Source organism: Balearica regulorum, chromosome 5 (genome assembly GCF_011004875.1).
Source record: "Balearica regulorum gibbericeps isolate bBalReg1 chromosome 5, bBalReg1.pri, whole genome shotgun sequence".
NCBI lineage: Eukaryota > Metazoa > Chordata > Aves > Gruiformes > Gruidae > Balearica > Balearica regulorum.
In genome coordinates, this window is record NC_046188.1 from 61,213,174 (window position 1) to 61,229,342 (window position 16,169).

Genomic DNA, 16,169 nt, shown 5'->3' on the forward strand with positions numbered 1-16,169 from the left:
CGTTTGGCTGTTCTGTTGAAGCTATTTTTAAACAGAACAACAGCTCTTTCAGTGTAAACAACAAAATGGGTTTTCTGTAGAAACAGCTGTGGATTGCTTTTCAAGCACTATTTTTTGTGGGGAGTTTTTTGTGGTTTTTTTGTTGTTGTTGTTTCGAGTGTTAGTAAACAGAACACTAAAATCCAAAACCTATAGCCAGTACATGTATTTCGCAAGTAAAAGTCTAGGATTTTTTTGTTTTGGTTTGGGTTTTTTTTTAATAATATTTTTGACACAAAGATGTGTTTGTATTTACTTGTGTTTATCTGTGACACACAAAACCAGGACGGAGCAGTGGCATGCCCTCACTTGCACTATTGTGCTCATCAGGGTGACTTTTTCTGTACAGGTATTTTGGTGGAGTCAGAGGATATGATGAGAAAGATTCCACTATGAGGAATGGAGGTAATTTGAAGTATTGAGAAAATGCCTCACAACTAAATGCTTAAAGAGGACTAATAAGAAAGGAAACAATTAAAGAGTGATCTGTAAAACATTTTAAAATAGTGTATGACACAGAACAGATCATCTAGGAATATTCCTTCTGACACATAAGCAGTGATACACTGGAAAAAATTGAAAGGTGGGAAAATGAAGCTGCTAAAAGTGAATATTTACCTGTAGCTAATGTATTAGCAGGATCAGAAGTGGACTGTACAGCTATATGGATAACAAAAATGTGGAATTTCATGGAAATAGTCTAGAAGTTCAATGATTAGGAATAGCATTGATGTAATAATGTAAAAGAACTATATGGTAACAATAAACCATGTTTGTGAAGATGTATAGTCTTATGCTTTGTGATATAATAAACCACTCCTTTTAAAACTGTATAGACAATTTCTCTGGAAGCATATGATTTTATAGTGCTCATAATAAAGCTTCCTACAGTGGGCTTCAGGGTAGTGAAGGTTGTCAGATAATGTATATTGGACAGGAAGGACTTCTGATTTGATTTCTATGGCACTGAAGCAGAATACATCGTTTTGATAGGAAGCAAACATGTCAGAAATGGATTTTTTTTTTTTTAATTAGCCTTAGACTTTAAGACTAATTTATGCATGTGTATGAGTTGTATGCGTGTGTGGTATTTAGTCATCATGTAATTCATATTAATTGAGTCTTTACATATTGTTTACGACTTGTTTAAGATCACTGGGGTATGTAAGCCTAAATTTATGTAAAATAGATGACAGTTGTAACAGATGGGAATAATGCACTTTAATGACCATGTTGACATGAGACTGCTAGCTTTTACGTATATTTGAAAAGGCGCTAAAGATTCTAAACTTTTTGTTTTGTGTGAAGCTTGTAAATGATCTGGGATCCATCACCCCAAGCAAAGAGTTGCTTTTCTTTAGGATTGTAATGTATAGTGGAATGGCTACCCTGACGTTTTGGAAAGTGCAATACTGGGATTTTGTAAGTATTTACTGCATCCAAAACGTCATAAACACATTGTATGCGAGAGGTGCCTCCACCTCGAAAGTTGTAGACAACATAGAGTGTGTTGCATGCCATGAAAGCTGCTTCAGCATCCTTGCTATTGCATGATGTATCCCAAGTGTGCTCTACTGCCATGGTTATATGGTTGATTTTAGTAATTACAATGTTTCCTCCAGTCTCTGGTTCTGCATGTATTGCCCAGAGCCCTTGCTCATCAATGGCAAGATCTATTTTTGTAGATGGAGAAAGCTGATAGGCAGGAATCCTTCCAGCCCCTGGCAGGAGCATTTGGTCCGTTATATTTCTTTTCTGGATATTGAATTTAATTATCTCATTTAGGGAGCCATATCTGTGATAGAACAGGAAACCCTGATAGATGATGTGGCCAGTTCCTTCCCAGGGAAATGGCAAAGTGACTCTGCGAGCTTTTGGTGTATGACTGTTTTCCATGAATGTCATGATATTTGCAAATTCCAAAATAACATTATTTATAGAACCATTTAATAAATAAATCTTTGTATGCTTTTTGCCAGGGTCTTTCATCCAGGAGCCATGCTTATCTCCAATCTTCTTAACTACCTTTAGGGACTTAATACCTGCAAGCATGTGGTCACAACCTGCAAGAAAACACCCAAAGACAATAAATAAATAAATAAATAATAAAAAAAATTAGTATATCTGTGAATTTTCTAGTTTCCTTTCTTTGAATTAGTTAGTTACCTTTTAATCCAACTATAAGACCAGGGTCAATATATCAGTAAAGCTGTCAGCAGCATGTCTATGGTAAGTAGTGTTGAAGCTAATTTTATCATCTGATATATTCAACATCTCCTGCTAAGGAAACTGCAAATCTTCAGCTACACATAGTGTGTTGTTTTCTGCTTTATTAGACCAGTGTAATCCAAAAGGGATTCTATTTGTGTACCTGGAGGAGATCAAGAGCACAGTTAGTGATTCTCTGATTATTCTTGTCAGTTCTTTTACAGGACTGTAATTTTTACTTCAGAGAAGTGACTTCTGTTTTAGATCAACACAGTAAAACAATCAAATTTATTTCTTCTTGAAGGCATACAAATTAAAATCCATTTTCTTGATATGCCTTATGTATAGTATTTTTGTTTCAGGAATTCTCTTACCATCTTTTTTTTTTTCATTTATAATATAAAGACAAATAAAAATAGATCATCATAACAGAAAGCCAAAACACTGGGTTATCTTCCCACTCCCTTTCCCAACACCTGCAGCACAAAGGAACTAGAAATATATAGATCACAAAACTGGGAATGCCCATACATTACGATGGTCTTTAAATGAACTGGTATGATGCCTGTGTTATCAATTCTTATGCTAGAAGCATGGCTGATGGCATTACATAGTTGTTTACCTCTCTATAGGGATAAAATTGGCACCAGCAGAGAGCGAGTCATAGTTTTGGCTTCATTACATTTTGTATGCACTTTGCACTGATGACCAAAAAGGACCAAGCTTGTGAAGACTCAGGCATTTAGACTCTAAGATCTTTATCAAAGACCATCCTTTGCAGGAAAAACTCTACTACAAAGCGTATTAACAAGCTTGTTTACCAAAGGCACTCATAAATTACAAGAGACATTATTTGAAGTTTAAAGAATTGCCTTTAGTGAAGTGCAGCCATTTCAGTAAACAGAACAAATAAAGCCCTAAGGCAGGAAGTTCTGGCAGTAGATGAAACGGAGAAAGCAAAACCAGCTTCCCTATTTGGCCTGATATGAACCTATTGAAGTCAGTGGCAAGATTCCAGTTGCCTGTAGAAAGCAACCTTTATGTCACCTGTGTGTGCTGACACCCTCTAACCAAAGCATTTGGATATTACTGCTACAGCATGGGGTTTTTTCTTGGAAGTCCTCACTCTGGATGCACCTTCCCTGAGCAAGCCACAATAGCTTTCCAAAAACTAACATTTCTTGATTAGATAGATTCTAAAAACTTAAAACTGTTGAATCAAAATAGTTAGCCAGCCTTACCAACACCTTCTGCAGGAGAAATAACCAGATTACTATCTGAAATCTATGAATAGTCTCTCTCTTCTTGAGACATTTTAAACTCTCCTTGACTTTCATAATGGCTTGGAGGAAGACTGAGAAACTGAGACATTCACAGTGAGCAAGAAGTTTAGCAAAATTTTTCCACATTTTCCACAATGATACCTTCAAAGCCCACTGTTTCTTATCATACCCCAAAATGTACAGGAGATTATTTTCTATTTCCCACCCAAAGCAGGATGAGGTTTCAACGCCTGCATGTAAAAACAGTGATTCTACTTATTTTCATGTCTGTGTGAACTTGAACCAAAACCAGTAACCCCATTTTTTGCTCGAGTTTTGGAGTGATTCAGCAAAAATAATTGTAACTTCCAGTTAATATATGATAGCATAGAAGCAGAGCTGCTATTTGCTAGAGTTAAGTATCTTGCTACTTTTCTAAGTGTTGTAAAATCTACACCGGGACTGGTTTTGCCATTGACTTCAATGGGACAAGCATCTGACTAGTACTGACAATAGTAAAGTTGCTATGAACTGCGGCAATAAAATTGAAAGAAATAATTTCCAACAAGGGAAAATGGAAAGTAATTTTTCCCCTCTGAAACTGTCAGAGATAATTTTCAAAGTGTACTTATCACAGTCAGTTTAAAAATCCCAAATTTTTTCTGCATCTCAAAAAAAATATGCCTAATGTTCAAAAAATCTATATATGGAAAAAAGAAATCATGATATTCAGAGCACTCAATTGTGGTTTAGGAGTAGAGCTTAGAAGCAGAATAGGTGATTGCTTCTGTTACCATCTGCCTTAATATTCTTTTGCTGGAAAAGTTCAAGGAACAAATTGCAAACTTACTTGTAAAATTAAATCAGTCTAATTCTGTTGAAGGTAGTAGGACTGTATAATAGATGATGCTGAAGATCTTTCACCTGGCTTTTAAAAAATGGCAGTTCATATTTCTTATTATTTTTAATTTCTTACTCCTTTTGAATGGAGATGAAACAGACTACTTCAAATATGTCTACAATATGTAATTTACATCTGTAACTCAACTTTCTTAAGGTAAAGATACTTATAAAACTTAATTTGTTTAAAAAAAAAGTATAGATTGTGTATACATTCTTCATACTGGGCACCTTAACACTTAATTTTCAACTCAGAACTGAGATTTGCTTGCAGCTAAGCCAATGTGCTCTCTTGATAAAGTACATGGAGGGGAGAGGGAGAGAAGGAATAACAGAGGAGGACCATAAAACAGTAATTTGTGAGTTCACTTTTGAATTGAGGTTTTGACCCCTGCCCACTCCAAAAAAGAAAGACCACCATTAATTCCTTTGTATAGCTTCAATATTCAGAAACGTACTGGCATTTTTTCTGTGACTTTGCAAGAGCAAACCTTCAGAGGCTTTTTACATTACTTTATAATAAAAACCAGCTTCCAAAGAATCAATTTGATCTGCAGCAGAGTATCTGCAAAATAAATGTTTGAATTGTACTTTTTTCCCTCCCTCTCCCATTCCTTTTTTGTAGGTGTTTGGGTTTTTTGTTTTTGTTTTTTTGTTTTTTTTTTTAATAAAGTCTAGTATTTCCACAGCCAAAAACCTGTGCAATTATCTGTGGCATTCACATAACTTGTGAAAATCTGTTATCCCTATATCAGCATGCATGAATTGGCTAGGAGACTGGCTCATTCACATCAAAGTTCTGAAAAGTAAACTGTTCTTACTTGTGTTAAGCATGAGTTTAAGTTTCTTTTTTTCCTCTGCTTCTTCAAATAGCTGCTGTTTCACCAGGTCTTCATGTACTTCTATACATGTATTAGCATCTGTGACAGATCTAAAATAGTCAATGTCCCTCTGTGCTCGTTCAATTCTTGTTAACAAATTCTCTACTTCACTTTTAACCTCAGCCTTGTAATTGTTCAGTCCTGCCAGGCGTGACAGTACCATCTTTGAAAAGTCTTGGAATTCTTCCACGTAATCCAGTATGTCTTGGTTGCATTTTTCCAGCCTCTTCTTGAGGTAGAACACAGGAAGAAAATACATGGATATACATGTATATTCTGTATAGATTAGAACCTCATTTATGATTACTTTAAAAACCATACTATTCTCTCCGGCCCCCCTGCCCCACCTATTTCAACCCAATGGTCTGTTGCTGTATATCTATGTGAAGAGGAGTATTAGACTGGCACTAGCATTCACAGTTCTCAACAAAAATACACTTCTTTTTTTCTTGACGTGATTACTGCACCCAGATGCATTGTTTTGCTGCCTACAGGTGGAAAAGTGCTCTGGTGGAAACAGCCAATGATATTTAAGGGCACATGATCTCTGGTTATATGCTTTTCAGAAACTTTTCAAAACTCCTCCTGTAGGAACACTGGTGAAACAGTCTCAACAAGTTTCCTGTAGGAAATCTCGAAATGTGATCAAACATTTCACATAATTACACCTCTTCTGAACAAGACAGTATCTAGTATGGCTATTTTTCATCCATTTAAAATGGAAAATGGAAATACTGACATCTCCTTTGAGATTTTGTTGTTGGGGGGGGGGGTTTCATGTCAAAGTGCTGGCTGTGTTTAAAAAAAGAATACTGAGGTATTTTTATAACTAGATTCAAATTATCAACATTTTTAAATGTGAGGAAAGTGATTTCTCTGTTGTAATGCAGCTGCTTTCATAAATATCAAAGATGGCCTGAAAATAGAAGCCTAACTGCCACTTTGAGAAGATGAGGAAACTGAGCCAATATTTAAGCCCAAACACACAATCATAGTAGATCTAACTGCCAGATTGGGTGTTCTGATTTGGTGCTTTATGCACAGATTTCAGGTGTTTTATGTTAAGGTGGTGTTTTGACTACAGAATGCTTGAGTTTGCTGGATGATAAGTGCAGTATGCATGTGTTCCTGTTAAGCTTGGTGGTGGTGGTGGTTTGTTTGTTTGTTTGGCAAGGTGTGGTGTGGATTCGCCCCTCCCATTTATACATAACCATAAGTCCCCAGGAAGCTGTTTAACTACTTTCTACAAAAACTTTATATTAAATGTTTTCAAGTGTTCTCTTCAATATCTGCCTCACCCTTTTCTTGTTCTTTGTTTGGTGGCCCGTGCACCAAATGCCACAGGTGGGATTGCATCATTTTTAATGTGTGCCAAATAAATGGAAATTGTCATATGAAGTTATTCCCATAGCGGTTAATAAAATTTGAATCTCAGCCTACACAATGCAAACAGAGTACCTAATTCTTCAGTTCTTTCTGTGTTGTGAAGTTAAGACCAGTGAGAGCTTTGTACAAAAAGGGAATGTGAGATCAGACAAGTTAAAGTTTCTCTAAAAGTCTACTAATACAAGTCAGGAGCCGAGGACATGTTAATGATTTAAGATAAACTATCTATGATTACAGCATGCCAATATGGAAAAGGTATTTTACAGTACTGGTAGTTATTTACTGCAGAAAAAGAAGCAGGTACTGGTACTTTTACATAATTAATCAAAAGCAAATACCTATTTCAGTCTCCCAGCTGTATGGGGATTATTTCAACTCCTAGTTAAAGTGCAGATACACTGCTAGTTTACACAAATGTGTCTTAAACTACTCTTCCACGTAGGTTCATCTGTACATAGAAAAAATACCTGATAAATTTCTATCATCTCCTTGTTATTACTCGACTGCACTTCTACTGGTGACGGTAGATGGTTGTACTGTTCCCTAGCATGGACTGTGACAGTACTATAAAGATCTGCCTATTTAGCTAAATTCACTGCTATTGTAAAAAATTACAAGTGATAACAAAATAAAAATATAACATTCTGAAATTATATCCTGCAATAAATAATGATGTGGTAATTAGGAATCATTATAGTTAAAGGTTTAGCTAAAATTTTACTTATTTATTAGAAAAAAATGGAAATTTATCTTCCTGATACTGTTCAGCATACAAACTGTTCTGTATTCACACACACAGAAGAACATTCATACATTTTCAAACCTCTTTGCAGTTAGGCAGTATTACAGAATGATACAGATAGCACATACCTCTAAAGACAGGAAACGCCAGTCAATGTAGTTCATTAGTGCTGCATCTTGCATCATATATTGCGCCGCTCCCATGATGCTTGTGAGGAATGGAACTAATAAAAATCGGAGTTGCAAGACTACCATTGTTTCATAAAATTTTGAAGCAAAAAAGTAGTGAATTAATTGTGTGTGAGTGTGGAGGGCAATCCCAAACACTACTGCCAGTCCAGAATTAAATGAAATTTAACATTTGTTTGATGCCACGATGTGAAACAGTAATACTAAAAATTACTAAAAAGTTAAAAATACTGTGGCTGCTGGTTTTAAAAAGACTTAAAATGGCTGTTGCAGTTTATCATTAAAAAAAGAAAGTTGTGGAAGAGGAACCGAATGTGTTTATTTCTAGAAGCCACATGACTGCTTTCCAGTTTGTGATCCTATGATCATTCCCAGATGTTCAGTACTGAGTCACATAAAGCCTGTATGCCAAATTTTATTAAATACAAATAAAAATAATTTGTTTTTCCTCCTTTCTCCTCCCATCTGCTTTCCTGTGTGACCAACACAGTGCAGTGTATACTTGGTGTAAGTCAGTGTAGATTCAAAGCACTGGTCATTCTTTCACAGGAAGATTTGATGCATACTGTCCGTAGCTATTTCAACAACTATGGATGTTACTGTAAAACAATCTAAAGCAATTGTTTTCACTTCCAGTATTCAGCCTATTTACAGTAGGACTGAAAACAATAGATACAATTATTTTTTAAAAAAACTTTTTCCTTCCCCTCTTCTCTTGCCATTGCTTTTCTAGCTAAAATCAATATCCTTAACACAGTTCTGTGTCAATTTAATGGCGTCCTTGATAGGACTCTTCTTTCAGAATAGTAATTCTACTTAGGATGCCTTAAAAATTAATTATAGTTAACTTACATGAGTCTATTGCATTTGAGGCAATTTTTATTTATTCTTTTTCATAATTTCCATGACCGAGTGCCTCCTTGTCTGGAAATATACATGGCTATGCTAAGATTGTATTTGCTAGGAAACCACATGTTAGGGTATTAGAAAGCTCCCTTTGTACGTGAAGCCAAACTGGATGTCTCTGTTTCTCAGAATTCTCCACCTCTTCACTAATTTTTTCCCCATTTTCTTTCTCTACAGATTTTTCCTCACATTTACATAGATTTTCTTTTTCTTTCTGACTGCCTTGTGTGTAAGCATGTGACTTGTGACAGAATTAATGAAAATTTGTCACAGCAGGCAGATTTTTACTTCCATTTCCTTGATTGTTGCAAGGTACAGTTATGTGTTCTTTACAGGCAGATTTCACAGAGGTGCACAGAAAAGTATTTTTTTTCTTTTAATATTGCTTTATCCTAAGGGACGTAAACAATTTACCAGTTCCTATTTACGCGCAAAGTCAATGATGCACAGGGAGGCTAATACTTGATTCTCCATGCCAGTGCTGTTTCACTTTATTCCAGAATTCCTGCCTGGGAGGATGGAAAGCTTGCTTGCTTGGATCCTTGAAGGATTATGCACTGAGAATAAACACCCTAGGAAGTGTAGAGTCTTCCTTGAGTATGTACTATGGAACATCTTGACAAAGTGCTCTGTCTTCTTTTCCAATTATCAGCTTCAACACTGCAGAAGCATACAGAAGAATTATCTCTTTTCTAACCTCCTAGGTGAACCTGGAATCCTTCTGAGTTGTTCTCCTAGTTTAGTATGTCTATCACAATAATCTAAGGCAATGATCAGGAGATGAAGACTGTGCGATTCAGTAGGTTAATTTCTTCATTTAGTGTAGGGAGAAATCATACATCTGTATTAAAAAAATCTATCTATGGTTTACCTGCAGTTTGGAACACACTTGACTCAAGTTATGCCTGCAAGTCCTATTTGAAGGTAATATGAAGTAGTATCTTAACTTTATGACTTTTAATATTCTTTTTCATTGCAGGCTGTAGTCTGGGTTTCCCTGTAAAATAAGGCAGTAGACTCTTTGGAGAATTTTATTGGATTGTCAGAGCATCAGTCATAACAGAACTCCTCACTGAAAGTTCTTCCTTAGAAAGGGTGTTATAGGTGTGTATAAATTTTTGTTAATCACAGCCTTATCAGTTTCAGAGCAACCTTATTTCTGTTTGAATCCAGACCACCTAAGCAAATAAAATACCCCAAGCAAAATATAAAAAACTTACTATCAAGAAAGTATACTTAAAAGTCAGGATATAGACATAGAATTTATTTCCTTCATCTTAAAACAGGGACTAGTTATCTACAAAGCAAAATATATTGAACTGCTAAACATCCTGTATAAGCTTAAGCATGCTGTATAAGAAACTGGATTTTGTAGTGTTGCTGCATCATTTCTCAGAATTTCCAGCAGCTGAAAGACCAGAAGCTTCCAAGGATTTCTTTTAATGAGACATTCCCATGCTTATTAAACCATAATCTCATGGTAAATGGCAATGATGTCCGTGTCAGATGCAGTATTCTGGGACGGCATGCTATAGCATCTGGTTAAGAACTGAGATTAGGTTGTTGTTTCTTTTCTTTAGTTGTTATACATTTTCCGGCTCTGTTCTGCCTAGATATATACATACACATACGCATATATGTGTTTTTTTTCACCAGCTACATATTAGCTGTATATGTAATGCATAAATATAGGTACATATTTATGATAGTGATTTAAAGCAGGTTTGCTTTGCATGCCTGGGAAGACATTTGTCTCGTGCACAGGAGGAGAAAGTTTGTTATCTCAGTGAACCCCTTTTCTCTTGTGAACTACTCCTGGAACAGGTTTCCTATTACTATCTTGATTTGACAGACAAACTTCTAAAAGGAAACAAGTATTTTAATGTAAGTGTATATGCTTTTTCACTGTTCTTGTCCTTCTGTATCTGGGTAAGATGGTATTCTTTTCTTGTCAGCGCTGCTCATTGCTGCACTTATTCCACGTTTTTACCGTTTGGTGTCTCTGTTTCAATAGCTGTTTGAGGGTTCCAAATAAAAAACAGGCATTTTCAGCTCCTCATCTGTGTTTGTGGTTTTGACTTCTGATGCTAGAGGAGTTTTCTGTGTTTTAAAAGTGATGTTGAAATCAGTTCAGAGTGAATACTAGATTTGGGAGAAAAATGACATTTCTTTAAGATATGATGGTGTCGGCCCGACCCGCAGGGGAGCAGCAGACCCAGGCCCACAGGGGGTTTTTCCTGATTTCTCACAGGCAGGGAAACGCCATGGACGCAGAAGAGACCCGCCACGAGGCGGCTGCTCTCGCGGGAACCGCTGACGAGGCCTGGGCGTTGCCAAAGCAACGGCGCCCACTCCCCCGACGCCTATAAGAAGCAGCCTAGGGAGCACTAGCGATGCGGAGTGCGGGGTGTCAGCCAGGGTGTGATGCGGCAGTTTGTGCAGGCAGGGTGAGCGGGCAGGGCCTAGTCAGTCTACCTGCTCGAGAGGAGAGTCCACTGGTGGTCATCACTCTCTCATAGAAGGAGCTCAGCCATGGTGCCCACCAGGCAGAAAGCCCTAAGCTCTGTGCTCGCCAGGAGGCATGTGGCAACACAGACAGAGCTGTTGCAGAAGCATGCAGCCACCCGGATCTCAGGCTGCAGGCAGTGCCTGAACTTGGCATTGGCAGGCGAAGGCAGTAGTGAGATTGGCTGCCTGAGGTGTGACCAGATGGATGATCTGCTCAGCCTGGTGGCAGAACTCCGTGAGGAAGTAGAGAGGTTAAGGAGCATCAGAGAGGTGGAGAGAGACTGGTGGAGCCAAGCTCTGCCCTCCCTGAGGCAGAAACAGGGACACCTAACAGACCAAAGCCAAAGTGAAGGGGACCCTGTATCCTCCCCTCGCCAGGCAGAAGGCAGCAGCCCCAAAGAGAGGAGTGAATGGAAACGAGTCCATGCACGGCACAGCAGGCAGCAAACCTTCTTCTCCTCACCCACCTTGCCATCCCACGTACCCCTGTGCAATAGGTATGAGGCTCTGGCTGTAGAAGGCCAGTCAAGCGAGGATATGGATGACAGTCAAGCTATTCCAGAGGTAGCACCTAGGCCCAAAAGGCCCATGCCTCGGGTCATGACCACCCCAACAAAGAAGAAAAGGAGAGTTATAGTTGTAGGGGACTCCCTTCTGAAGGGTATAGAGGGCCCGATATGCAGGGCAGACCTTCCTCTCAGAGAAGTCTGCTGCCTCCCCGGGGCCCATGTGAAGGACATTGCTAGGAAACTCCCCAGCCTGGTACAGCCCTCTGACTGTTACCCACTGCTGCTCCCCCATGTGGGTGAGGATGAAGCAGAGACACGTACCATGAAAGCGATCAAAAGGGACTTCAGGCTCTTAGGGCAGTCACTGAAGGATTTGGGAGCGCAGGTAATATTCTCCTCCCTCCTTCCAGTTAAGGGCAGCAATGGTGGGTAGAACAGACAGCCGCAGTCCATAAATGCATGGCTCCACGGCTGGTGTCAACACCACAACTTTGGGTTCTTTGACAATGGGGCGGCCTACGTGGCACCAGGCCTGATGAGCCCTGATGGCATTCATCTCCGTCAAAGGGGGAAGAGGATCTTTGTCCAGGAACTAGCGGGGCTCATCAACAGAGCTTTAAACTAGGCTCAAAGGGGGAGGGGGATAACATCAGGCTTGCCAGCGACATGTTGTGGGATGATGTGCCCAGGTTGGAGGAACGGGGCGCTGGCAAGGGCCCTCGGCCTACTGCTCAGAGATGTGCTGGATGCACTACAGCACGCCTGAAGCCTAGAAGAGATGAGCCGGGGGCTCCAGATGCAACAGGAACCAATGGGGTAACACTGGGAAGATACATCAAAAGAATCCCAGCTACCCCAGCCAATAAGTCAGCCTCATTGGGGGCACAACTGAAATGCCTCTATGCGAACGCACGGAGCATGGGGAACAAACAAGGGGAGCTGGAGACGTGTGTGTGTGTCTGCAAGGCTATGACATTGTTGGCATTACAGAAATGTGGTGGGATAGCTCCTATGACTGGAGTGTTGGGATGGAAGGGTACAGGCTCTTTAGGAAGGTCAGGCAGGGCAGACGAGGAGGGGGTGTCACCCTCTACATCAATGACCAGCTGGAGTGCATGGAGCTCCACCTGGGGATGGATGAGGAGCCCACCAAGAGCCTATGGGTCAGGATTAAAGGGAGGGCTGGGGCAGGGGACATGATAATGGGGGTCTGCTACAGGCCACCTGACCAGGGGGACCGCGCACATGAAGCCCTTTATAGGCAGATAGGAGCAGCCTAATGCTCACAGGCCCTGGTCCTTATGGGGGACTTCAACCACCCTGACGTCTGCTGGAGGGACGATGCAGCTGAGCGCAAGCAATCCAGGAAGTTCCTGGAATGCATCGATGACAACTTTCTCCTCCAAGTGATAGAGAAGCCCACAAGGAGAGGTGCCATGCTAGACCTTATTCTCACCAATAAGGAGGGCCTGATAGGGGACATCAAGCTCAAGGGCAGCCTTGGCTGCAGTGACCACGAAATGGTGGAATTCAGGATCCTCAGGGCAGCGAGGAGGGTGCGCAGCAAGCTCACTACCCTGGACTTCAGCAGAGCAGACTTTGGCCTCTTCAGGGATCTGCTTGGGAGAATACCATGGGACAAAGTCCTGGAAGGAAGAGGGGCCCAAGATAGCTGGCTAATATTCAAGGGTCACCTCCTCCAAGCTTAGGAGTGATGCATCCCAACAAAGAGGAAGTCAAGCAAATACACCAAGAGGCCCCTGTGGATGGACAAAGTCAAACAAAAAAAGGAAGCCTACAGAGGGTGGAAGCAAGGGCAGGTAGCCTGGGAAGATTACAGAGAAACTGTCTGAGCAGCCAGGGAGCAGGTTAGGAAAGCCAAAGCCCTAATAGAAATTAGTCTGACCAGGGATATCAAGAACAACAAGAAAAGCTTCTATAGGTATGTTAGTGATAAAAGGAGGACGAGGGAAAATGTGGGTCCCCTCCAGAATGAAATGGGTGACCTGGTTACCCAGGATATGGAGAAGGCTGAGGTACTCAATGACTTCTTTGTCTCAGTCTTCACTGGCCAGTGCTTGAGCCACACTGCCCAGGTCACAGAATGCAGGGACTGGGAGAACGCAGAACCGCCCACTGTTGGAGAAGATCAGGTTCGAGAATATCTAAGGAACCTGAAGGTGCACAAGTCCATGGGACCTGATGAGTTGCATCCGTGGGTCTTGAGGGAACTGGCGGATGAAGTGGCCAGGCCACTCGCCATCATATTTGAGAAGTCCTGGCAGTCTGGCAAAGTTCCCGCCGACTGGAAGAGGGGGAACATAACCCCCATTTTTAAGAAAGATAAAAAGGAAGACCCAGGGAACTACAGGCCGGTCAGTCTCACCTCCGTGCCTGGCAAGATCATGGAGCAGACCCTCCTGGAGACTATGCTCAGGCACATGGAAAATGAGGTGATTGGTGACAGCCAACACGGCTTCACTAAGGGCCAGTCGTGCCTGACAAATTTGGTGGCCTTCTATGATGGGGTTACAGCATCGGTGGATAAGGGAAGGGCAGCTGACGTCATCTACCTGGACTTCTGCAAGGCATTTGACACTGTCCCGCACGACATCCTTGTCTCTTAATTGGAAAGACATGGATTCAATGGATGGGGCACTCGGTGGATAAGGAATTGGCTGGATGGTTGCACTCAAAGAGTTGTGGTCAACGGCTCAATGTCCAAGTGGAGAACAGTGACGAGTGGTGTTCCTCAGGGGTCAGTACTGGGACCGGCCCTGTTCGACATCTTTGTTGGCGACATGGACAGTGGGATTGAGTGCACCCTCAGCAAGTTTGCCGATGACACCAAGCTGTGTGGTGTGGTCGACATGCTGGAGGGAAGGGATGCCATCCAGAGGGACCTTGACAGGGTGGAGAGGTGGGCCCATGTGAACTGCATGAAGTTCAACAAGGCCAAGTGCAAGGTCCTGCATGTGGGTCGGTGCAATCCCAAGCACAAATACAGGCTGGGCGAGGAATGGATTGAAAGCAGCCCCGAGGAGAAGGACTTGGGGGTATTGATTGATGAGAAGCTCAACATGAGCCAGCAGTGTGCGCTTGCAGCCCAGAAGGCCAACCGTGTCCTGGGCTGCATCAAAAGAGGTGTGACCAACAGGTCAAGGGAGGTGATCCTGCCCCTCTACTCCGCTCTTGTGAGACCCCACCTAGAGTACTGCATCCAGCTCTGGGGGCCCCAGTACAGGAGAGACATGGAGCTGTTGGAGCGAGTCCAGAGGAGGGCCACGAAGCTGATCAGAGGGCTGGAGCACCTCTCCTATGAGGACAGGCTGAGAGAGTTGGGATTGTTCAGCCTGGAGAAAAGGCGGCTCCGGGGAGATCTAATTGCGGCCTTCCTGTACCTGAAGGGGCCTACAGGAAAGATGGTGAGGGACTGTTTATCAGGGAGTGTAGTGACAGGACAAGGGGTAATGGGTTTCAGCTGAAGGAGGGTCGATTTAGATTAGATGTTAGAAAGAAATTCTTTACTGTTAGAGTGGTGAGGCACTGGAACAGGTTGCCCAGAGAGGTTGTGGAGGCCCCATCCCTGGAAGTGTTCAAGGCGAGATTGGATGGGGCTTTGGGCAACCTGGTCTAGTGGAGGGTGTCCCTGCCCATGGCAGGGAGGTTGGAACTAGATGATCTTTGAGGTCCCTTCCAACCCAAACCATTCTATGATTTCACTCTTACACCATTGCATGCTATGTTTTGTTAGGTTTTTAAAGTCGGTTTCTTTCTGGCATTTCAGTTGGTAAAACCAGAAGAGTGCCACAGTAAGTCAGGCTCTCTGCAGTAATTTATGCCACTATATTGTACCTGCAAACCCTGTTACACAAGGGGAATGTGTGTAAACTGTAAGTTTACTTCTTCGCAGAATCTCATTTCTCCATCACACTCGTGATAGAGAAATCTTCTTTGTCACAATAGGACCTCAGCCATGGAGACCTCGAGCTTACTGTTCAAGGTACTTCCTCACCTTGTCTGAGACGAGTCTCTCTGATTTGTTGCAGATCTTCAACTCTTCCACATCACTGCCATAGCTTCCTGCCCAGGTCTTCCTCAGTTCTTTGACTTGCCTCCAGTCCCATTGTGACTTCTTGGAGGCACGCCTTCATGCCTTACAGGAATCATGAGACACGTTTGTTGGCCCACCAGAGCCATAAAACATGAACCACGTTGTGTCATTGCCAGATCTGTCCATGCCTGTGACTCTAATAGACTCCCAGTGTGCCCTGTGAATCCAGCCTGCCATTTTTCTTTCTGAGCTTTGGAAACATCCCTGACTCCCAAGCTCCCTCACCCTTCTTGGCTTTTGCTGAGCAACGGATGCTCTGCTAATGCCATGCCCTACGCTATTATCACAACCATGAGAAAGGCGGGAAGCCACACTCCTGTCGCTTAGATCTAATTAATACACGTATACATATACATCAGATTTTACTCCTGAAGTCCAGACTGGCTTAAAACAGGGTTGATTTTGGTTTTCATCTATAGTTAACCTCTACATGTAAAGCAATAATAGAGGAAAAGAAAAAATCAGACACATAGTCTGATTTACAGCTTTCTACATAACTGACTTTACACACATGCATTAGAATAAC

General features: G+C 41.6%; 1 protein-coding gene across 2 annotated transcripts; it reads right to left on the reverse strand.

Annotated features, from left to right (window-relative positions):
* Window positions 1-229: 229 nt before the first annotated feature.
* OLFML1 (olfactomedin like 1) lies at window positions 230-7,998 on the reverse strand. Of its 2 annotated transcripts, none has more exons than XM_010302785.2 (3): window positions 7,547-7,998; window positions 5,231-5,519; window positions 230-2,102 (listed from the first exon to the last, which is right to left on the reverse strand). In XM_010302785.2, exons 1-3 carry the CDS (start codon window positions 7,670-7,672, stop codon window positions 1,324-1,326), a joined length of 1,194 nt encoding a protein of 397 aa, XP_010301087.2. In that variant the 5' UTR covers window positions 7,673-7,998; the 3' UTR covers window positions 230-1,323. The 2 variants fall into 2 exon arrangements, with proteins under 2 accessions (XP_010301087.2, XP_075609194.1); XM_075753079.1 differs by having other exon boundaries at window positions 5,231-5,516; window positions 7,547-7,915.
* Window positions 7,999-16,169: the final 8,171 nt, after the last annotated feature.

Excerpts from the sequence above, each read along its gene's own strand:
- OLFML1 (XM_010302785.2), bottom strand. The coding sequence starts at position 7,672 with ATGGTAGTCTTGCAACTCCGATTTTTATTAGTTCCATTCCTCACAAGC. Across the intron at positions 5,520-7,546 it reads GGCGTTTCCTGTCTTTAGAG|AAGAGGCTGGAAAAATGCAA; the intron begins GTATGTGCTATC and ends TTCTACCTCAAG. Across the intron at positions 2,103-5,230 it reads TAAACTCATGCTTAACACAA|GTTGTGACCACATGCTTGCA; the intron begins GTAAGAACAGTT and ends GTTTTCTTGCAG.